Source organism: Balaenoptera borealis, assembly GCF_965194805.1.
Source record: "Balaenoptera borealis genome assembly, chromosome: 5".
NCBI classification, from domain to species: domain Eukaryota; kingdom Metazoa; phylum Chordata; class Mammalia; order Artiodactyla; family Balaenopteridae; genus Balaenoptera; species Balaenoptera borealis.
This window is the reverse complement of record NC_138862.1, coordinates 60,807,434-60,831,085: the sequence shown is the minus strand read 5'-3', so window position 1 is coordinate 60,831,085 and position 23,652 is coordinate 60,807,434. Positions and strand designations below refer to the sequence as shown.

At 46.3% G+C, this 23,652-nt stretch overlaps 1 protein-coding gene across 1 annotated transcript; it reads right to left on the bottom strand.

The window, feature by feature from the left end:
• Positions 1 to 251: 251 nt before the first annotated feature.
• Positions 252 to 22,924, bottom strand: TIGIT (T cell immunoreceptor with Ig and ITIM domains). Its single transcript, XM_082394815.1, has 4 exons — positions 19,739 to 22,924; positions 18,051 to 18,380; positions 15,465 to 15,571; positions 252 to 4,288 (listed from the first exon to the last, which is right to left on the bottom strand). Exons 1-4 carry the CDS (start codon positions 20,010 to 20,012, stop codon positions 4,058 to 4,060), a joined length of 942 nt encoding a protein of 313 aa, XP_082250941.1. The 5' UTR covers positions 20,013 to 22,924; the 3' UTR covers positions 252 to 4,057.
• Between the last annotated feature and the right edge of the window lie 728 nt (positions 22,925 to 23,652).

Sequence of the window (23,652 nt, the reverse complement as noted above, 5' to 3'; positions counted from 1 at the left end):
GCCAGGCACAATAATAACAATTCAGCATTTTACAGCTTACAAACACTCAACCACATTATCTGACTTCATCTCCCCAAGAACCTTATAAAGTAGATATTATTATTACCATTTTACAAATAAGGAAACATTTGTAATGAGGATCAAGAGGTTAAGTGCCTCATCCAATGTCATGAGGCTAACTAGCAGCGTTCAGCACTTGGACAAGTATTCTGACTCCCAAACCACGACAGCGACAGCTACTACACCACCACAGCTACTGCTCTTTTGACCTCCATAAAATCAACTAGACTTTTAGTGGCAGAGGCGATGTTCTTAACAACATTCTGGCATGAAGTCAGAATGACTGTAGGCCAAGGCAAGTCTCATGACGCAAGTCTATTCCTGCGTAACACCTGTGAGTTGCAAACTTCTTGCCAGTTCTTGCCCTGTTTATATGAACCACTTAGCTACCACAGATAAGCTTTGGGGAAGAGTCTGAAATAAGTAAATGCACAGCTTGCTTTTGGTGTCATGCTTGTCTCGATCAAAGGAAGGACAGAAGAGAACAGAAGAAGACCTCCGTGTTTCTTCCTGGTGGTAGCCCTTTCAAATGCATAACATCTGCAGATCCATCCAATGGCTTATAGACACTCATCTCTATGTTTTCTCCACATGCAAGGCAATTATTAGAATCGTGATATCTAATATACTAGCCACCAGTCACATGTTGCTATTTACATTACTTTTAAGTTAATCAAAATTAAATAAAATTTAAAGTTAAGTTCCTTAGTCATATTAGCCACATTTCAAGTGCTCAATAGTCACGTGTGGCTAAGGGCTGCCATGTTGGAGAGCACAGGTATAGAAGATTTCCATCATCAGAGAAAGCTCTATCGGATAGTATTGTCCTAGACTCTAACTTATGCAAAAAAAAAAAAAAAAAAAAGAATTCTCTCAAGCATCAAAGTATATAATTCTGACTTCCAGAAAACTCAGGCTCTTACACGCATAAGGCTCTCCTGGGCCTCTGGGCAGGTGTGCTTGGAGTGGATGTGGGGGATTACTGCAGTTTTGCAGGACTAGAAAGAACCAGAAGACGGAACAAAACACTCGCACCTCACAGCTGGCAGCTACAGCCACGCTGCTGACTCCCTCCTTTGGTGGGGTTTGGTGAGCCCACCAGAACGCTGCCATTCGTGTGCAGCACACACGGCCACCCTGCCTGTCCAGCCCAGCACTGATGGAATCTGTATAAACCTGAGTCCGTGATGGTTCATTTCCAGGGGCCCACAGGCTGAGAAGGAACAAGTCATGAAATAAAATTGTATGGGAAGGTTCTATCCACTCATGAAGATCATCTACCTCAAAGTTCCATGACTCATAATTTCTCTTATTTGTTCAGTATAATTCTTTGGGTTACAGATCACACTCTATATGCCCAGGCTTAGAATGTGGAGTAATAAGGGGTAGGGAGTCAGTAAATGTATTTTTCTTCGAACTCACATTTATTGATTCATTTATTCTCCCTTCCCCTTATCATGGAATCTAAGAGGGGATCCAGGAGAGCTTAGGAGCTCTTCCCGTCTACACTTAGTGGTCTCCCACCTCAATCTCTCCTGTGATCCTTCCTTATACTTCTCAAAAGACATAATAAGAGGGAAAAGACTCCTCAAGCCCTGTCTTGGATGAGAGAGAGAGAGAGTCCACCAGTCAGTGATAGACACCCTCTCCCGGTACCACCTTGGCTGGGGTTTAGAGTCTACAGCTGCGTGGTCTAACACAAATACAATGGGAGCCACATAGGCAATTTTAGATTTTCCAGTAGCCACATTAAGAAAGTAAAAAGAAACAGGTGAAATTAATTTTAATAATATATTTTATTTAACACAATATATACAAAATATTATAACTTCAACATGTACTCAATATTTTTTCAATTACTCATGTGACAGTTTACATTCTTATTATTCACATTAAGTCTTCAAAATCTGGCATGTATTTTCTACTTCTAGCACAGCCCATCTCAATAGGACTAACCACATCCCACGTGAGAGCCACATGTGGAAAGTGGCTGCCGTACTGGACAGGCATGTCTCCAGGAATCTGGCTTTTAGGGGATTGTCTTCTCAGTTCTCCAAGGAAAATCTGGTTCAATGAATTCCACTTTCAAATTTATTTTCTGTCTAATTCAATCTCATTTTAGTAACCTGTCCCATTTACAACATCTATGGGTTCCTTTGTATTTTTAGCACCATCCAAATGGCATCTGTAAATGTTTCCCTGTTACCATAATCATGTTAAATAACGCCCAACTGTCAGTCCAGCCTCAGCCCAATGTACATCTTTTCCAAATCAAACCACCACTCCCTTTTTGTCATTATATGTTAGTTCATTTGTGAACTGTGAATTGTGAATTGTCTTCTACTCCCAACCAATCTGCACTAGTTTTGCAATAAAAGTGCTGTGAACTGCCATGGCAAATAACAGCATTTTTACAGGTATCTATCTTTCTTCCAAAGGACTTGGCACTCTGGACAGATTTCAGCTCATTGCTCCTGACTACATACTTGTTTGGTAGAGAACTGAGAAAAATCAAAATCAAAGTCCAAGGAGGAGTAGGAGTTGAATTGTCTCCTCACTCAACCAGCCTAATTCTGAGGGAGCAGGGCAATGTTCTATTTTAACCATTGGTAAAGGACAGTCTTGCGTCACATTTTCTCTCAGTTCCTGTGCCCATGAAAGAAAATCAGTCTCCTATAAACCCAACCTCCCTCATTCTTCTAAGAGAGGTGGTGGGAGGAGAAAGCCTGAATGTCAGCTGAACAGAAATGAGCAGCTCAGATGCCACTCTAACCCCAGCACAAAGAGCTCAGGGTGTGAATTTAAGGGTTCCAGGCAGCTAGTTTGAGGTGATCATTTTTTAAAACTTCCATCCCCCTCCTTTGTTTTCCTGTGAAGAGTCCCTATTTTAAAATCCAGATTTTCCTTTGGGTGGGAAACAGATTCTTTCTTCAAAGGCTCAATGGCAGATTGATAGAGAAGAGGTGGATCTTGGCCCAAGGGCTGAACTACAGCTCCTGCAGCGGATATACACCATTTCTGTGGGCTTCCCCAACGCACGTGACTGGAAGAGCCTAGAGTCCTCTATATCAGGCCATCACTAGCTTCTGCGTGCATCAAGCAAAAGGAGATTTGAAAGTCTGCCCAGAGAATAGAATCTGAAGTCTTGCTGGCTCTCTTGCTGGCTCCCTTGATGCCAGGGTCTTCCATGTGGGACTTTCAACTCCCAACTTTAGAATCTATGAATTCCCTAGACAAAAATCCTGCTCTCCCAGCCCAGCCTCACTGTTCCCTACATCCTCCCAGGCCACTTCCCCACAGATAAGCTTATCCTGACCATCTCACCCTGCACTGACATCTCTTCCCAAAGGCCTGTGTCTTGGACCCTTATCTCCTCACTACCTTTTAATGTAAACGTTGTCTCCCCACTGAACTGTTAAGTTCTCAAAGGGCTGGGACCCGGGTCAATGGTTTAGTCATCCTCCAATCTCCGCATACAAGCTGGTAGCATGCCTTGGTCCTAAAATGCCACGAATGTGTGAACGTTGATGCAGATGACAGTGACAAATGAGATGAGGTGGCTCTGCAGTCACCCATCCCCGAAATCCACCACAGACTCCTGTAGCCCTGAACCCTGCCCAGAGCTTTTAGGGGGAATGCAGATCTCAGCCACAGGATCTGTTCCAACTGCCAGATTCAAAACCAGGTCAAGTGTTTGTTTGGTTTTTTAACTTCGCATTGGTAATCAAGACACAAGCTCCTCTCCGGGATCTGCCAAGATGGAACAGAAGGGAAGGGTAAAGGGAATGCAGACACAGAGGAGGACGACATACATTCACTCAACCGAACACACCGCACACACACGTGTGCAGACGTCCACATGCATGCACACTCACACACACACACACACACACACACACACACACACACACACACAGAGCCGTGATGGGCAGACCCCAATACGTCCACCTGTAATAGCACAGGCAGGACTGTGTCTCCCAGAGGGTGCCCCCGGGAGCTAGCCCTTCTCGGCGGGGACGCTGAAGCTGGCGAGGCTTCTGTAACTCAGGACGTTGGAGTAGTCGTGTGGCTCGGGCTCTGCGCGGTCCTCTCCCGGCTGCTCCCTGCAGAGGCCGGCGTCCGCCCGCACACAGCTGCCCGGGGAGGACAGGACGCTGGGCCTCCACTCCTCCTGTTCTGACGGCCTCCTCCCGAGGCCACCTTCCGCAGAACGGATTCTGAGCGAGTTCTTCCAAAAACAAAAAAACTACAGAGTGAGTATATGGGGATGTTATTTAAAAGTTACTCCCCAACATGATCCATAGTTCTAATGATCTCTTCCTTTCTTACACACACACACACACACACACACACACACACACACACTCACAAAGTTGTGTTCTTATCCACAGCAATTCCTTAACCCTTAATTTCTCAGCCTCTTCACAGTAGATTTCAGCACTAACTGCTCCCCTGAAAGGCTCCGGGCTGCACGCGCACGCGGCCCACGCGCTCCTGCCTGTTTGCTGAGCCCGGGCAGGCGGTTTCCAGTCCCAGCTCTCTCTTACTCCTCGCTGCCTCTGACGCCGCTGACCTCTTCCTCTTCGAGATGTTCTCCTTCCCTGGGCCCCGCGGCATCACTCTCCCCGCTTCTCCTCCTCCGCGGCCAGGCCTGCTCTTTTTTTCCGCTGACACTCAGCTCCCCAGGTAAAGAGGTTCCTCGGGGTTTCGGTCTCTGCTTTCTCGCACCCGGTACTCTCTCTTCCTCTGTGCCGCACACGCGACACTTCATCCTTATGTACAGCTGCAACCACCCTCTGTCCTCTAGGGATCCCCCAATCCCTACCCAAACCAGCCCAGGCTTCCGCCCTGAGCTCCAGACCCAGAGGTCCAGCTGCAGGCGGGTCTCACCACCCACAGCAAGCCCACACGCCCCGTGTAGTTTCGCTTTACCTCCCACAGCGGGCTGTGTGGGATGCCCCCCAAAATGCCCTCTGTGATTTGGCCACACTCACTTTTCCAGCTTCATTTGCTGCAGCGCTTCCCCAACCAACAGCCCAACTCCTGGTATAGGGCCTGGATGCCAGAGAGGCACCGTTGATTGAGAAAATGCTGTGAGCACCAAGCGGGCTAGCTTCTTCATGTCATCTCAGCAACAACCCTATTGACGTTTCTACTTGCGAGTGAGCTGATAGGTTCAGACAGGTGAAGTCCCAGTTCTGACTTGGGTTTGTGGGACTCCAGACCGTGCTCTTCTCAGCCGAGCTGCCTCTCATCTTGCAGTGTCTCGAATGCCATGCACTGGTTCCTGCCTCTCCAGTTTGGTGTATGTTTCGCCCACTGTCCATTCACCACAGTTCCCTGCAAAGCTGGCTGCTCACTCCTCCAGGCCCGGCTCTGCAGCACGTTGTCCAAGAAGACGTCACTGACTCTTCCGGGAGAGTAACATCCTTCCTGTGTGTTCCACTACGGCCCTGGGTGCTCTCTGTTGTAACATTCAGTGCTGCCTGGAATTTGTTTACCCTTCTGTCTCTTCAGGCCCCAAACCGTGAGCTCCCCTGAGGGGAGGATCTGTGCTGTACTCCTCTTGGTAACCTCGGAGTTCATAACAGATGCTCAGTATAGGTCTTAGGACTGAAATGCACACGAACACACACAAACTCACTCTCTCTCTCTTTCCTCGCTCGCTCCCCGCCACCCGGCCCCAAATCTAAATAAACGGGATTTTCCAAATCAAAATATGGACTCATGGTCAGACAAGTACATTTACACTTATGAGACAAGAGGATAGACCGTGAAACCTGTTTGGGAAAATCAAGGATCTGAAATCAGCCATCACGTCCATATGACAGCGTCATACGTGAGGGTTGTGCTTTACAGGCAGGAAAATCCAAGAACAGCAGGCACAAGTGGGATGGCAGGAGAAATGCCTAATGGCGCGCAATGCAAAGGTGACAGCCTCTCGGCCTTCATGGATATGCTCTAAAGCAGGTCACCTAGCCCCACTGTAGGTCCAAATGACAGAATCACAAAAAGCCACCACACACAGGCTTGGAAAATAACAACAAACACAAACCAAATTTCCTTGTGCCCACCCCACTGCTTCCAGGACAGGAAACAGCACCATCCTCATCGGCTGGTGTCAAGCTCTGCAGGACATAAATAGACGCAGAGAGGCTGAGTGGGAGGGTGGGCAGCATGGATGGGCGCCTTGAACACATATCAGAAGTTACAGGTGCGGCCTCACTGCGGGCCCTGAGGAGCTGAGGCCCACGGACTGTTTCATTCATTCCTTTTCAGTAGAAGTGGCTGCGCCTTACTGTAGGTGTGAAGAAAAGGGTTGTTATCATAGGTCACGCTGATTCTTTGCTTCAGAGAAGTCCTACATCCCTTGATGCCACCCTATCCATTTTGAAAATACAGACACCCAATTCTTTCTCAAAGAGCTGATTGTGGCTTTTTGTGTTGGTGTGGTCTCGTTCTCATTCTTAGACTGCTCTACCCTTGCCTTTGAATCTTAGGACTATTTTGGCTTCCAAAAATCCTCTGGGAAATGTAAATATGCCTGAGCTGGGTCTCTCAGCTGTTCTGTTTTCATTCCATCCTGCACAGGGAACCCTGGAATTGTAATCAGTGTAAAAAACAAGTCTGGAATTAAGGCTTTGATGTTGTTCTAAAAGACCAAACGAAGTTACGACGATAGCGACTATGGAGATTTGCAGGACAAATGTTACCCTCTTGGAGAATGTGAGAACAGACACTTGGCAGTCACCGTCCTGCAGCTGGACACACCCATCTCTCCTCACAGAAGCTCCCCTGGGTGCACTTTTCCTGATAGTAGCTTAGCAAATAACATTCATTCATTTAGTCACAATCACTCTATGCAATATAACTAATTTATTGAGCACCAGGTATCATGAGGTGCTACAGTACCTAAATTTTATAATAATTATAAGAACTTAATAAATAATGGTTATCAATACATGCCAGGAAAAATGCCAGGGGCCTTATGTGAATTATATGACTTGAGTTTTTCTACAACCCTAATAGGGCAATACCATAATTGTTCCCATTTTACAGATGAAGAAGCTGAGGGTCAGCAAAGTTAGGTGGTCCAGCTACTCAAGTGGTAGAGCCACGATCCAAACCCTAGGTCTGTCTGATTCCAAACGCCAAACTCCTAAATAATTCAGGCTCTCAGCGTCTGTAAGGAATACTGTTGGTGCCCTGCTCAGATCGCCTCTCCACCTGACCAGTGCTCCCCTGCCCCAGACACTGGGAATCTAGGCTATGAGTGGCTCACAGCTGCCCCTTCTCTGGAGAATTGCTCTTGGACCTTTCCTGGTGAGCAGCCAGCAGTCAACAACTGGCTGAGGTGGGTTTTCAAAAGGCTGGCTCCCTCCTCAAGGTGTGACCAAATCTGCTTCAACCACATCTCCCCCAAAATCACATCCCTTAGCCCTACCCTGCTTCCTTCACTACTCTTCATCTGAGAGCCCAGCCCAATAAGTCACTCTCACCGGAATTCCCATGCCAGGCTCTGTGTCTGGGCACAAATCTAAAACAGTTGCTCCTGGGAATGGCCCTAGAAGGCAGACTCTAGGATGGGATTGTGGAGGGGAATCCCTCAACAGCTGGATGGGAATACAGACCCCACCACTGGTGGTGAAATGGGAAGAGACACAAAGGGAAGGGGATTATGAGCTGGTGCAACAGCTCTATTTGAGAAGTATAGAGCAGATAGTGCTTGTTAGGACTGTGGGATTGGGTGGCTTTTACTAAATTCTGCTGTTGGACTGAGAAGAGAACATGACAGATCTACCAGCAACTGAAAGCAAAGTGTGAGAATCAAAGCTCCTCTTCCTTGGCAACATTTAAAGAAACGCTCACCTCCAACACTGAAGAGCAGGCAGAGGACCTACCTATAAGGGCGACAGAACTTCAAAGAAGGCTGAATTCTAAGCCTGGGCAAGACTCCAGCAAAATCAGGGTCTGGGCGGGAATGGAGGCATTTCTGTGCATTGGGAGGAGGATCTCTTGGTAGATGCACTTGGGAGCCTTGAACCACCAGCTTCTCTTGCATCATCTGGAGCTGCAGAGGTGACCCCCTTCCCCGGGATGGAAGATGGGTCCTGTCAGGACCTGCCTCCCCTCCCCTATTGGCCATTGGCCCATAATTAGCAAAAATCTCAACCTACACTAACTGAGGGAATCCTGGGCATGCTGAGGGAGGAGAGAGTTTGTAACAAAAGGAGCTAACACATACTGGTGGAACTGGGAGGGTATGTTTGGGTGTGAATCCTGAGGGGAGTGGATCAGGGCTGGGTGAGTAGAACTTAAGACTGCATGAGGGACACATCATTTGTCAATATTAGGACACATCCCATGACTCAAGATCTAACACCCTCACAAGGCCCCGGGACACAGCTGTCAACAGAGATGCCAGCAGTGCTTTGAAAACTAGGGAAGAAAGAAACAAAATGCTCAGAGAAGTGGGGATGTTATCATGGACCCATGTGGAATAGTAAGAAGCATATATTTGTCTCTACCCCCAGTTCCTGCTAATATTTGGTCTCTATTAACCCCAGTTCCTGACACAGAGCTCCCTAAACTCCTAAAATATCCTGAGTGATAGGAATGTCATACACAGGGCTCTTAAATCCCTTGGAATATCCTGGGTGACAGGAGTGTCTTTTGTTCCAATGAGGCGACTCTTGCTGGGCTCCTGAATGGAGGCTGGTCACCAGAACAACCAAACCATGATGAGAAGCTTGGAACCTCCAGCCCTACTCCTTATTCTCCAGAGAGTGGAGGGGGCTGGAAAATGAGTTAATAACCAATCATGCCTGTGTGATGAAGTCTCCATAAAAATCCCAGAAGTATGAGATTTGGAGTTGATGAATATATCTACATGCTGGGAGGGCGGCACACCCAGCACCTTGGGGAGAGAAGCACCTGTGCTCAGGACCCTTCGAGACCTCACCCTATGTATTTCCTTCATCTGGGTATTCATCTGTATCCTTTATCAAATTCTTTATTATATAATAAGCAGGTACATGTAAGTAAGTGTTCCCTGAGTTCTGTGAGTTGTCTTAGCAAATTATCGAATCCGAGGAGAGGATTGTAGGAAGCTCAATATACAGCCAGTCAGTCAAAGGTACAGGTGACAACCTGGGACTTGCAATTGGCATCTGAAGGAGGGCAGTCTTGGAGGACTGAGCCCCTAACCTGACGTTAACTCCAAGCAGATAGTGTCAGAACTGGATTGATCGTAGGACACTCAGGGGGTGTAGGAGAATTGGTCAGTGTGGCAATAAACCCACACATCTGGTGTCAGAAGTGTTCTGTGCAGTACTAAGAGTAGAGAAGAGGAAAAGACAGACAAACAGAGTTTTTCCCAATACAGTCTACTAAATCAGGGATTGGGAAACTAAGGCCCATGGGTCAAATCTGGGACACCACAGACTTTTGTACTGCTCATGAGCTAAAAATGGAGTTTATGTCTTTAAGTGATTGAAAAAAAATTCAAGAGAACAGTATTTTATTAAACATGAAAATTATATGAAATTCAAATTTCAGTGTTTATAAATAAAGATTTATTGAAACACAGTGGCACTCACTCATTTACATATTGTCTGTGGTGCTTTCACAGTGCAATGGCAGCACTGAATTTTTGCAACAGAGACCGTAAGGCCCACAAAAGCTAAAAGATCCTGGCCCTTTACAAAGAAACTTCGCCAATCCCTGTACTAAGTAATTTTTTAAATCCAACAGCTGATTATGTTTCTAGGGAAGATCCAGAAGACACCCTTTTACTGAGGTGGAAAGGAATGTGCTAGTGAGGGGAGCACCAGCGTCATTGAGGGGCTCAGAGATATCTCTCCTCTGTAGGCTGGGGCTGAAGTAGGTGATGCTTTTATAGAACTGGATCCCCAGTAGAAAGAGGGATGAGGAGATCCCAAAATAATATAGGGACAGATGGCAGCACTTAAGAAACAAGGTGGCTGTAACTACTGCAATGGCAGCCAAGGAAGCCTGGCCCACAGGGATATTAAGATGGCTAATAAAGTCCAGTGTGTTCCTAGGAGAAATATAAATGGACAGCCAACAAGAGTATTGCTTAAATGTATAATCAAAAGATCAAGGATACACGAGAGTAGACTGAAGCATGGAAAGTCAAGATTTCTTGCCCATTTCCAGGTCTATAATAGTACTGGCTTGGATACTGTCTGTTCACCCTTCAACGTCACTCTCCAACCTTCTGCACCCTCTTCTGTGCCCAAAGAAGACTGAACTACGCGTACTGAATCAGTGAGTTCCCTTGTCCTCTGGCTTGAGTTTGGGTTCAGCCAATGCAAAGCAACAATAGGAGAATGGAGGGAAAGAGTGCGAGGTGAGGGTGTATATTCTCCTGGCATTCTCTCTGCAGGGTGGACTTGGACTGGCTGTGGCCTTCAATCAAAGATTACAGTACTTCTCAAGGTGGTCCCTCCACACAACTCTCTCTTTCCAGGTCCTAGTAATCATCCTCCCTCCCAGGTTCCAGTAGTCATCCTCTCTCCTTTCCCCTAAAGAACTAGGGTTGGTAACAACACACTCCTACACTCCCGCTTATGGTTTCCTTATATGCTTCCCAGTCCTTTGTAAATCTCCTTATTAAACTATCCTCAAACTACTCATCTTGAGAATACTATGTGTTCCCTGATGGACCTTGAATAATACAGGTGTAAAATGCATTTGAGCAAAGAGAGAGAGAAGACTGGAAACTATAGCCAAAGCACATGAAAAAACAGAGAGGAACTGATTTAGACAGGAAGCCGTGGACACGTCAAAGAGGGGACTGGTGAATAAAACATTTTAGAAGGGGAGCCACAGAACTTGATAGCTACTGGACTCTCTCTTTTCACCTTTTCCCCTTTCCCTTATACAGAGATGACCAAAGTTGCTCTGGGATACTGGCCTGAAAATGAACCAGTCTTAATCCTTAACAGGAAAATGTGTTCTGCTGCTTCTAAAGAGCTTTCCGTATGTCCATGCCAGAGCTACAGAGCTCTGGTGACAGCAGAGGACATTTGTTCACCAACCACCATAACAGCTCCCTGCCCAGCTCAGAGATCAATCATCATTCTCTTCCCTCTCCCCTCTAGTCAATCACTTCTCTTTCCCTCATCTTCCCCTAGAGGTTTCATTTACTAAACCTGTCTACTGTGATAGCCAAGACATAAATGAAAATACTGTAAGTCATTGACTTCCTCGATAGCACTAGCCACATCTCAGCCACTGCTGGATCCCCAGTACTCTGTTCCATGATGTCTGTTGAATGACAAGGAATAAGTGGCCACATCTCTATGAACCAGGTAGGTCAACAATCTCAGTGTTTGTTTCATAAACCTGGAAGTGAGGGTTTGAACCATAGGACAAGAGATTTTTGTAGGCAAGTTGGTGGACCAGGCAGTCATCTTCTGATATTAGATTTTATGTAACTTTCACCTATCACATGAGCTTTCCTACCATTTGGAGAATCTCTTTCACTTCCTCTAGACCAAATTAACAAGGTCCAACAGGTGCCTGGAGCACTGTTAGACCAGTGACTGGGGGAGACCTGGCCAATTTGTAACTCAGAGGGGAACAAGACTTTGGTTTTGCTACCAAAATACCTTTTCCCATCCTCACTCCAATCTGTTCTCAGTAAAATAAGGTTAGAGTGAGTGTTCCTGGCCTCTCTTCATTTGTAGATCTGACTGAAGACAGAACATGTGTCAAATGGAACGTGTTATTTTTACAACAATACCCTAGTTATTGATGGTAGGTTACAGAAAGCAAACTGAGTTTATCTACACAGAAAACTAAGAGAATTTAAGATGTAAGATATTAGACTAAATGTTCAAGATTAGTCACTGGTAATAGACATGAATGTGCAAAAAAGTGTAACTCCATAAGCAGAATTAACACTAGGAAAATATATACAATTTTTATCCTAGGCAGGGATATAGAATTAAGGCTGTTTAAAATGCAAAATACCATGAGGTCTAAGTGGAGGAACATTACAATAGCACTTTCTTATTAAGCAATTCTAGTTTGTGCAATTCATCTCAACTCTGAGGCCTGGAGAGGGAAGTAGCTCTCGGTCTTCAGAGGAGTGACAAGAGTAAAATAGTAAAATAGATGTTAAATAAAAAAGAAGAGAAAGTCAAAGGATGGTCCATTTCTGAGAGAGGGAGAAAAGGAAAAAGAAGACAAGAACTCACAATAAGCAAGCAAGATGGAACCAGAGCCTAAGAACACACATCTGTCCAAATCCCTCCCTCTATGGGACTGGCAGTGACCTGGCCACATTCAGGCTAAATGGCTGTTCAGGAATCAGGTACAGAGGGGCTAGAACTCGAGTTGGGGGTCTTGACCCAATATAGCCAAAGGTACAGAGTGGGTGGACTGGGTAAATATGTTCTGCTTGTAAAAGTCAGCCTTTGAGTGCAGATATGAAATACAACATCAGAAATAGGAGTTCTGCTTCTGGTAGAACAATGATTGCCTATGTTGCTTTGAACCAACCTTTCCAGGGAGAATAGGTAGAAAAACTGAACAAAATATTATAAACATCTATCTGTATTAATCAGAAATCTATCAAATCAGTGAGAAATTTGTGGTCTGGGGAGCAAGATCCAGGAGTAGGAAGCCCAGAGAGATGAGATGAGCATTGTGGGGTTGGGAGGGGTATGGATTTTCTCCTAGAGAAATTGCCTGAAAGTCATGGCTGAGAGGCAAATTAGCTACACAGAATTTCTAGCTGGAGGGACAAAATTTGGAGTTCAGAGGCCACCGAGGAAGGGAGACTCTGGCAAACACTACAGGCTTTGAGTTGGGACCCCAAAGGACTACACTCTACAAGTAAGGAAGTAGCAGAAATTAAATCCAGCTTTAAATCCTCTCACTACTGATTTAATTAAGGTGATGGGAATGCTACTGCCTGAAGATTAGTTACCTGATGGAAGCAAAAAGGAATCTTCTTTAGAGGAAGATGATATTATCCACAGCCTCAAATTATGACCATAGGTTTTCATGTAGAAATACAGCATTCAATGAAAAGTAAACAGTCAAAAAGTTAAGATAGGTCCAAAAAACAAGCAAAAAGAGAGAATATTAAAAGACCCATAGAGAATCCAATTAATAGGAGTATCAGGCACAGATTTCAGAATAACTATGATTAACATTTTCAAAGAATTAAAAACAAGATTGGGAATTTTGGCAGACTTTAAACTATCCAAACAAAGAACAAAATAGAAATCCTGGATCTGAAAAATATGATAACGGAAATTAAGAACTTAAGGGATGGGTTTAATAGAAGAGTAGATCCATCCAAGAAGATACTTAGTAAACTGGAAGGCATGTCCAAAGAAAACACTTGATGAGACAAGTAGATGGAAAATACAAAAAAGAGGGTAAAGGATGTTGGAAAAAGTGAAAATGTTGAAAATATCACGTGATTAGAATTCAATAATACATGAAGAAATAATAGCCAAGAATGATATAAAAACCAATAATACAAGTAATACATGAAGAAGTAATAGCCAAGAATGATATAAAACTGACAAAAGATATCAAGCTACAAATTCAAAAAGCACTTCAAACCCCAAAGAGAATAAATACAAAGATGACTATATCCAATTATATCAGCATATAATTGCTGAAAACCAAAGAGAAAGAAAATTTCTAAAGAACCAGAAAAAAAAAAACATTATCTTCCAAGGAGCAAAAATAAGATTCTCGTATAATTTCTGAACAGAAATATGAGAAGCCAGAGACAATGGGACAATATTTCCCACATGTTGAAAGAAAATAACTACCAACATAGAATTCTATACCCAGCAAAACAAATGTATCACTTTTAAATTAAGGAAAAATTAAGATATTTTCAGATGAACAAAAAGCAAGATAATTCATCACTAGCATGCCTGCCCACAAGGAAATACTAAAGGATATTCTTTGGGCAGAAGGAAAACTATCCTAGTTATAAGATAGAACATGCAGGAAGAAGTGAAGAGCAACAGAAAGGGTAAATCTAAATGAATATTGGCTCATAAGACAATAAATCATTTCTTTGGGGTTTAAAATAGAGAACTAAAATCCATGACAATAATAGCAGTAAGTTGGGGAGGTAGGTAAAGAGTTAATGTGTTCTAAGGTTCTTGCAAAATCCAAGAAATGATGAAAGTACTAATACATATTAGACTTTAATAAATCAGGGATCTATTTTGTAATCTCTAATGTAACCACTAAAAGAAAAGAAAAATGCATAACTACTAAATAGATCTTTTTAATAATAAAAAGTACTTAATTCAAAAGGCAGCAAGAAAGATTGGGGAAAAAAACAGGCAAAACAAATATGAAGAAAATAAAGTGGTAACTGTAAACCCACATGTATCAGGAATAACAGCACCAGGTACCAGTCCAGAGAGAGCAAAGCAAGGCTGCAGAGTTGAGCTGTTAACGGAGGGGAACCAGAGTTGGAGGGAAAGTGAGTCAGGCACTAGGGAAGAGGATCTGAAACAAGGTGGAAAACAGTGTTGGGAATCACAGGCCTGTGTCCCCCCAAGTGTTTGTTTAGTAACTTAAGTTAAGGCAACCTGGGATGGCTTAAAAGACCCAACAGGGCAGACAAAACAGGAGTAGGAATTCTTTTGCTTATTCTAATCACTAACTACCAGTTATGACACAAGGATGTGGATATATTTCTTCATTGTTTACAAAGCTTTCACATGCAATATGCCACCTGTTCATCACCACCCTGTGATATAGAGCGAGCAGAATCATAATCCCCATTTTATATATGAAGAAATGGAGACTTGGAAGATGAAACAGCATCCCTATCATCCCACACTCAATGCTGAGATTAGAAACTTCCAGTTCCCCATCCAATACTCTTTCAGCCACGTGACCTCTTAAGCAAGAGTAACGGAGGATTTACAAGCTACTCATCTTGCCATGTACCTTTTACCCCTAAATCCTTGGAGTATTGATTTCTCATTCTGCAGAAGTGCTAGATAGCCCAGCACTACTGAAGGGTTGTTAAAATTAAAGGAGCTAATGTTCAAAACCCCCCGGCACAGAGTAGATGCCCAAGACGCATCAAAATCACAGTGGCTAAATCAAACTCTCAGAGGAGTGGCTTAAGGGACAAGCAGGAGCCAGGAATTGTAGGCCACAGCAAGATGGGAAGGATACAGATCCAACCTTTCAGGAGCTCCCAGACAAGGGAAGGGACAGCAAAAGAGCATAAACAATGCCACTGAAAGGCAGAGCAAGGACTGTGAAGAAGGCACAATGAACAGTGGGAGAGATCACTTCTAGACACAAAGGGGACATGAAAGGACCAGGGTGGCAGAGATGGGATGCCCAGGACTGAGATATGCAGCCAGAGTCATTACCTTTCTGGCCAGTGTGACCACCACAATGACTGCTGTGCCGATGACTGCCAGCACTGTGGCCATGGCTCCAAGCAATGGGATCTGGAACCCAGCGCTGTGCTCAGCCACTAGAGGGAGGACAAAACACAGGTGAGTGCGCAGAGGCCGGAAGCAAAGGGCAACCATTACAAGGGAAGCCTCAGTGTCAGGGCACGGGCGTGGGAATTGGCCAGGCCTTTCTCTAACCACAGGACTGGCGTCCTCAAGTCCAGCTCTTCAGGCAGCAGAGCATCTGCCGGGCCCATCATGAAACTAATGCCTGATCTCTCAAGGGGTGTACCCCACACACTTGACACCAGGGCAGACCATTTTAACATTCCTTTCTCTTTTTGACAAAATCAATTTCAGTCATAATCATGAAGTGAAACAAATAACAGCCAGAAAAAAACCAGAAAGTGATTACTTTCTTTATTAAACTTCATATTTATAATCATACTAGTATAAAAAAAGTTTAATTAAAAATTAAAAGAACAGGGACTTCCCTGGTGGTCCAGTGGGTAAGACTCTGCGCTCCTAATGCAGAGGTGCCAGGTTTGACCCCTGGTCGGGGAACTAGATCCCACATGCATGCTGCAACTAAGAGTCTGCATGCTGCAATTAAGAGTCCACATGCCGCAACTAAGAGTCTGCATGCTGCAATTAAGAGTCCACATGCTGCAACTAAGAGTCTGCATGCTGCAACTAAGAAGCCCACGTGCTGCAACTAAGAAGCCCACGTGCTGCAACTAAGACCAGGCACAGCCTAAATAAATAAATAAATACATATTAAAAAAAAAATTGGAAGAACATTAAAGTACAAAGAAGTAAAAAAGCAAATAACCTTTCACCTTAAGCCTGTAACACTTACTCCAACTCGGCCGTGAGACCCTGGAGGGAGTAAGGTTCTGGAGCTTTATCCTTTGCTGTTTTGCCAGCACCTGGCACCTACCAGGTGCTTAATAAATATTCATGACATGAATTAAAGCATGAATAAGTGAAGTTCTATGAAGATGTAAAATGTAAATGCAAGGAGGAAGAGCCAGGAAGAGAGTTTTGTAAAGATGAGTGACGCCTGACCCAAGGAGAGTGTGAGGGAAACAGGACAATTGTCAGGATGTGTGCTGGACTATAAGTGGAAGGGCTTCCAGGCTGCCTCATCCCATCCCCACCTCCTTCCCAGGAACTTGGGCAGAACCCGGGTGTCCAGGGCAGTCTTGAAAGGAGAAGGGTGTAGCAGAGGCCGGGCCCCTCTTCCTTCTAACAAAGGGCTTAGATTGCCGGGAGGATGGCTAAAGCATGTAATCACTTAGGGCAAGGGCAGAACCCCCAGTACGCACAAGGTACCAGGAGCAGGGGGGGGGAGCCCAAATTCCCCAGTATGTGTTCCTCCTGCTCTAAGGACTCAGTCTCCTGCCTCGGCCACAGGTAGGGGAAGAGGACTGACGGAGACCAAAGTTGGAGAGGGTCAGAGAAGCTGCAGAGGGTTCTCCATAGAACCAGGAAAGGACGGAGGCTCTTCCGCACATGCTGCACTGGCCTGTGCCAGGGGCCCTCAAGAAGTAGCACTTGAGAAGAAACTTTAAGATAACCTTTTATCTTCTCAGTTTACACATATTTTGCTAACTCATCAGACTTAATCTCCAACACCACTGATGGCAGCAAATAGCAGTTCTGAGGGTGTAGTTGAGTGGAACCAGAACACCTGTGTTAAAATCGGCTGTACCGCTCTGAGCAAGCCTCAGCTTCTACCTCCACCCAACAGTCAGATGGGAACCGGGGGATCGTGTTCATACTTATGTTCATGCTTACTTCCGTGCTGAATTCACGCTGGTCATGTTCCAGGGACTGTTCTAAGGGCATTTTTTTTTTTTTTTTAGTAAGTAATTCAATCCTACGTTAGCTCCTCGTGAGGTCTTACATCTTTTCCTCATTTCACAGACGAGAAAAACAAGGCACAGAGAAGCCCAGTAATCTTGTCTGAGGTCAACAGCAACACCAGGATTTGGACCCAGGCTGCCTGAGCCCGTCAAGACTCTGCTATCCTGTCCCTCAGCCAGGATAACAACCCTTTCCCACCCTCCAGAGAACAGTTTAAGTGTCCAGGTGGATAATGAAAGTGAAAGCATTTGGGAAACTATGAAGTACAACAGAAATGTAAATTATTGTACATCTACACTTAGCACTGAGCTCTAATCCTTTATAAACTTAGTGGCTAATTCTAATTTGCATGATGGATGCTAAACTAATTAATGAGATCCTTTCTCACAAGACCTGAACAACCGGTCTTCCTAACAAATATACATAAGAGGTGCTTTTACCCGAACAGTGGTTCTCAATCCTGGCTGCCCATTCAAATCATCGGGGTGCTTTTAGAACCTAGCACAACCTGCTCTGCCCCGTGACTGAACTGGTCTGGGATGGGGTGCCAGCATCAGTACCATTTAAAAGCTCCCAGGTGATTTGAACGTGAACCAGGGTTGGGAGGCCCCACTCTGCAGTATTGGGCAGGAATGCATTTTCTACCCTAGAGGATGAGGATCACCAGCCACCCTGCCCCAGAGGGCATACCTGAGCTTTGTAGGACTTCCAGAAAGAGCGTCCCTTTGTAAATCCCGTCAGGGTAGGTGTGATAGATGCAGATGTACTCTCCTGTGTCGTTCCTAGTCAGTGACTGGAGGGTGAGGCCCAGGTTGGGGCCCGGGACTGTTCGCTCCATGAAGGCTGGGTCGATGTGCCAGCCCAAGCTGGCATGATGAATGGCCAGAACTTGGTCCTGCTGCTTCCAGTTGACCTGGGTCACTTTGGCAGTAGTGGAGGAGAGGTGACATTGCAAGGTGACAGAGCCACCTTCCTCTGCAGAAATGTTCCCCGTTGTTACTATTCTGCCTGTCACAGCTCCTAGGGAAGGGGAAAAAGAAGCATGCACTTTTAGCAGCTGGCCTTGAAGCTTCCCCTAGAAATTCCAAGGCGGCTTTAGGCCAGAATTGATTTTTGGAATGACAGTCTCTCCAGCCTGCCCTGTCATTCCCCCATACAGACTGTAATTACTACACAACGTAGCACTTCACCCTCTTAGGATATTCTGTGGGAATATACCTTCCTGATGAACTCACTGATTATTTCCACACACTTATTCTGTCTCTCTACCTAGAATATAAGCCCTTGTCAGCCACCGCTTCTGTTTGATTGTATCTTCCAGCAGCCAGTTCTGTGCTGGGCACATTATCCTTTGAAACAAAACCTGGCTGCTTTGGTTGACAGCCATTTGGGGTGCCCGGAAAATTTTTCAGGAAAGCCATGACATCCAAAGGAAAGGAGGCTTGGAGAGCAAATCTGCTTCTCCAGGCAAAGCCACCATCCTCGACACTGACCTCCACCCTGCTCCAGACGGTTCAGAAAGCAACAGGGAAACAATATTATACTACAGTTTTTAAATATTTCCGCCCCCCTCAGAAATATTTGTTTATGATATTTAATATAGAAGGAAATAGATTTAACATAAGTTAAATCTATAATAGTAGAATCTCTGGAATCTGTGACGAAGACTTTTTTTTTTTTTTAATTTATTTATGGCTGTGTTGGGTCTTCGTTTCTGTGCGAGAGCTTTCTCTAGTTGCGGCGAGCGGGGGCCACTCTTCATCGCGGTGCATGGGCCTCTCACTATCGCGGCCTCTCTTGTTGCGGAGCACAGGCTCCAGTCGCGCAGGCTCAGTAGTTGTGGCTCACGGGCCCAGTTGCTCCGCGGCATGTGGGATCTTCCCAGACCAGGGCTCGAACCCGTGTCCCCTGCATTGGCAGGCAGATTCTCAACCACTGCGCCACCAGGGAAGCCCACAAAGACATTTTTTAATCCACAGGAAACATGCTGGGTTGGCCAAAAAGTTTGTGCCGGTTTTTCCATTACAGAAATACAATGTCTTTCTAGACGTTTCCTCAAGGACAGAAGAAAGGAGGATGGCGCAGGAGTGAACTTCTCTCAGCAAACTCATCATCCCTCCTCCTTAGTCCCTTTCTCTCCTCCTGCTTCCTTCCTTGGGTCAGCCAGTCGGGCACCCCCCCATCCCCGAGTCCTTCATCTGCCGCCTAGTACAGAACTGTATCTCCTTCTCAGAGACAGCCGTTTCTCAGCGAGGAGACACAGGGCTCTGAAAACTGTGTTTCCTTCCCTCAGATGGATAAGACCATGGCTCCCGCCTCGCCCTTCCTCCGCCCGCTCTCCCTCCCCTTCCAATCCCAGGCTAGACTTCAGGCCGTACCTGAGGCAGGGAGGCGAGCCGGCCTCAGCCCCTGGGCCCAGAGCAGGAGGAGACACCACTGCATGCTTCTGCCCAGGGGGCCAACAGGAAGGCGCTGTGGCCTCTTCTGCCACCGAAACTGGCCGACTGCTGATGGCAGGGTGAAACTGAGCCTCTGAGGAGAGAAGGTCTCGGAAAAACCAAGTTCAGCAAAAACAACGTCGAAGATAAAACTCACAACAAGTGCACAAACGGCACAGGGCGAGCCACAAGAAAGACCATGAAGGAAACACATTTAAAAATAAACAAAAATGTGGTTAGAGGTACACTGGTCTTTGGATTACTGTTAGTCAACCTATTGTTTTTAAGTTCTGTCTCAATGCACTTTTTGTTTAAATTAGCCTTTATCTAACGAGCTCAAGCACATCTGTGTAATGCCCAAGATTCTGGAGAACCTGTTCCTGACAGCGTTCACTGGGCTGCCCCGACTGTGCAATGACAAGAGAAACTTAAGTTTGTGTGCTTAAAGGCCAGGAACTGCACTTGAAATCTAATGATGGAGGGAACAAGAGACATTTACTTCAGAAACAAGACATGAGTGGGACAAAAGTCTTGGTCAAACAGAGCAACTTTCCCCTGAATGAGGGAAAGAACTAAGATTCTCTCTCCTTGAATCTTATTTCTTCTGTCTTGTTTATTTGGACTGAGACACTGTTGAATTTGGGTTTACTCTCTCTGACCCAGTAGAGTCAGAGGAGACCAGAAGAGTGAGTTTTCTCGCGTACCGTGACCCCGTGACAATCAGGGATGCAAAGAGGGGCTAGCCCCAGTTGCCTGACCCTGGATCGGGATTGGCTGACACTTGTCTGGAGCTCCCAGCTCATCATCAAGTCCTACTGTCGACCCACCCTTCCTTCCTGCTTCCCGCCCTCCCTCTCTCAGTTCATGCCTTTGAAAGTCCCTGAGTGCCTGCGAAGCACTGGACTCAAGACTAGCCTCTGGAGATACGAGGGTAGATAATCACCGCCCCTGCTGTCAAAGTCAAAGCTTGCTCTGGTGAAGCCACACCCTGCGGAGAGGAGGTGGAGGGTACACATTCACCTGCCTTGGGCATGCCCCGTGGTGTTATGTCCTGGAAGTCTGCTGCTCCAACGGGGGAACATCTGAAGCCCGGTGCTCTGCCTCTCATTCCAGCCCAGCACCCTGAGCGTTCCACACTTTCCGGGCTCCTGTCCTCCTTCTCTTCTGCAGGACACTCCATCTCAAACCAGTTTCCTCCCCTCCCTGGGGAGGAAACTATTCCCAACTCTACACTACCTATTCCCAACTCTACACTATGACCCATGTACACCCTTACACCCCACCCCCAGCCCCTTAGACAACTTATGCCTCACCAACTTCTTTCTGCCCATCCCAATTCAACCTGTCCTTCAAGGCTCACATCAAGACATGTCTCCTCCACCGCCTCTCCACAGTCACAGAGCCTGCAGCTGAAGAAGCTATGAGACCTAACGCGTGCCCACCTAATGTGGGCGCAGAGGTTGAACCAGAGGGGTGTTTTCAAAACTGGTTGCCAAGGCAGAGGGGTGAGGGGTGGGAGAGCTGAGAGCGGTTCTGGGGAATAGAGCACAAAGGCGGACTCTGGCGTTTGGACTATAAAAAACTCAGAGACTGTGTTTCTATAGTGGGGGTTGGTAAAAGCCACAGAGGCAGGACCTGTCTTATACAGCTGGCCTTCTGTATCCATGGGTTCTGCATCTGTGGATTCAACCAACCACAGATTGAAAATATTAAAAAAAAAATCCAGAAAGTTCCAAAAAGCAAAACTTGATCTTGCCATGCACTGGCAACTATTTACATAGCATTTACATTGTATTTATAACTATTCACATGGCATTTACATGCTATTAGGTATTATAAGTAATCTAGAAATGATGTAAATTGTATGGGAGAATTTGCCTAGGTTATATGAAAATACTATGCCATTTTATGTAAGGGACTTGAACGTCTGCAGGGTTCTCAGTACCAATGCCCCACAGATGCTGAAGGATGACTGTATAATTAGAAATCCAAAGAAACTTAGAGTGAGTTAAAGAATTGTTCTATTTGTTTCTAAGCAGTCAGTCCAAAGAAGAGCACAGTCAAGTCCATTTTGATCAGTGGTGCTCTCCAGAGACATTTGAAGGTGGTGACTAACACCCTAGGGAAGGAAAAAGACCTGGGTCCAAATTCATCCTGGTTTGATGACCTTGGGAAATTACTCAACCTCCTTAAGCCTCGGTTTCCTCCTCTGTAAATAAAAACAATAGTACCCGCTCCTCACCCCCCCCTCATAGGGTCCTTGTGAGGATTCAGTGAACTAATGTCTGGTAAGGTGTTTAGCACAGTGCCTGGAACACAGGAAGGGTTCAATACATCAATGATAGTATTGATAATAACATTAACTAAGGAAGTGAAAGGAAAATCAGAGGAGACTATCCCTGTCTATGTAATGTATTTTGCCAGGAGTAAAACCCTGGTTTCTGGACTCCAAGGCCAGAGTTCTACAAATCTCTTCATTCTGGCTTAGGCATCTGATATCAAATATGAGAATAAGATGTTACTGTGGAAAAGTAGCCACTGTACCAGCCAAACCCTGAGGACGCCTTGGAGGAAGGTGAATGACGGAAGAGTCTCCCCAGGGAACCTCCCAAATCCCTCTGGGAGCCTCCTCTTGGGACTCCTCTTGGAACAGTCGCCGGCAGCAGCCAGAGCAAAGCAGCAGAGCTGCGAGGAGCAGGTCTGGAGCAAGAGCTCCCCGGGCCACCCTGAGCCTTTGGGCCCCCCCCCCTTGGCAGCCCCTGCAGCAAAGCGTGAACCCCTGTGGTTAGTTGGGTGCCAACTCACGTTTCCATTTAAAGCTCTAAAAGGAGCCACCGTATTTTTCTCCCCTGACTTCTGGGGTTGTGGGCTGGACAGGGATGGTTAGCCTTGAGGCAGTGGGGTGGGTGTAGGTGTCAGGGAAGGGACTCTATTTGCACGTAAAGGGGGAAGAAGCACTGGCCTAGAATGTAAAACCCTCACCAGGCCCCTCAAGTCCTTTCACAGCCCAGTCTTCCCCTCTCCCTGTAGGCCCCCCTCGAGCCCACAGCTGGCTCCCCAGCTCCAGTTGGAAGCCCATGGCTCGGCGGGGGGCGGTCACAAGCACTGGGCCCAGGGGGCTGAGGGTGGTCACACTGTCCACAAGGCCCATGACTCATATACGCGAAATACAACCTAGTGTTCTCTCAGGGCACAGACCAATCTCTCAGCTGTGTCTTTGGACTTCGTAGTCTCCAGAGTTTTCCCTCTGGCTCAGAAGGGGTGCGGGAGCCTCAGGGATATCACAACTGTCTTCTCCGCCCTCTTCCCGGCCTCTTACCAACTGCAACACCAGCAGCTGCAGGGGCGGTGACCTTCCCAGACAAGTGCTCCCTCTCGCTACCCCGCAGACCAGCGCCTCCTGGTGTGAGCTGGATTGTGGCCCAGGGGTCCGCAGAGGCCTGCGGGAGCAGGGAGACCGGAAACCGGGGAGAGAAGGGGACGCGGCCGGCCGCCCAGAGCACCCGGAAGAGCTTGCCCTGCGTCCCCCTCAGCCCCATCCGCCCTTTGCCACAGCAAAGTCACTTCACAGCAGAGCCATCCAGGCAGTGGGTGGTGGTCCCAAAGCCCCTTGTGGAGAGAGGAAATCAAAGACTCAACATGAAAGGAGTATCTCTGACCTGAGGCTCTTTCATAAGTCTGTGAGCCAGGCGGTTTGTTGGCTGCAACTGGCTCAGAACGAATGCCAATGGGGAGAATTTGGGGGTGGGATTGCCATTGTTTGTTCAAGCTCCCTCTGGTGAGGTGACCCTGAGGAACCCACCCCCGCCCCCCAGTAAACGCTGCCAAGGAGTTTCGAGGATTATGGTAAATTT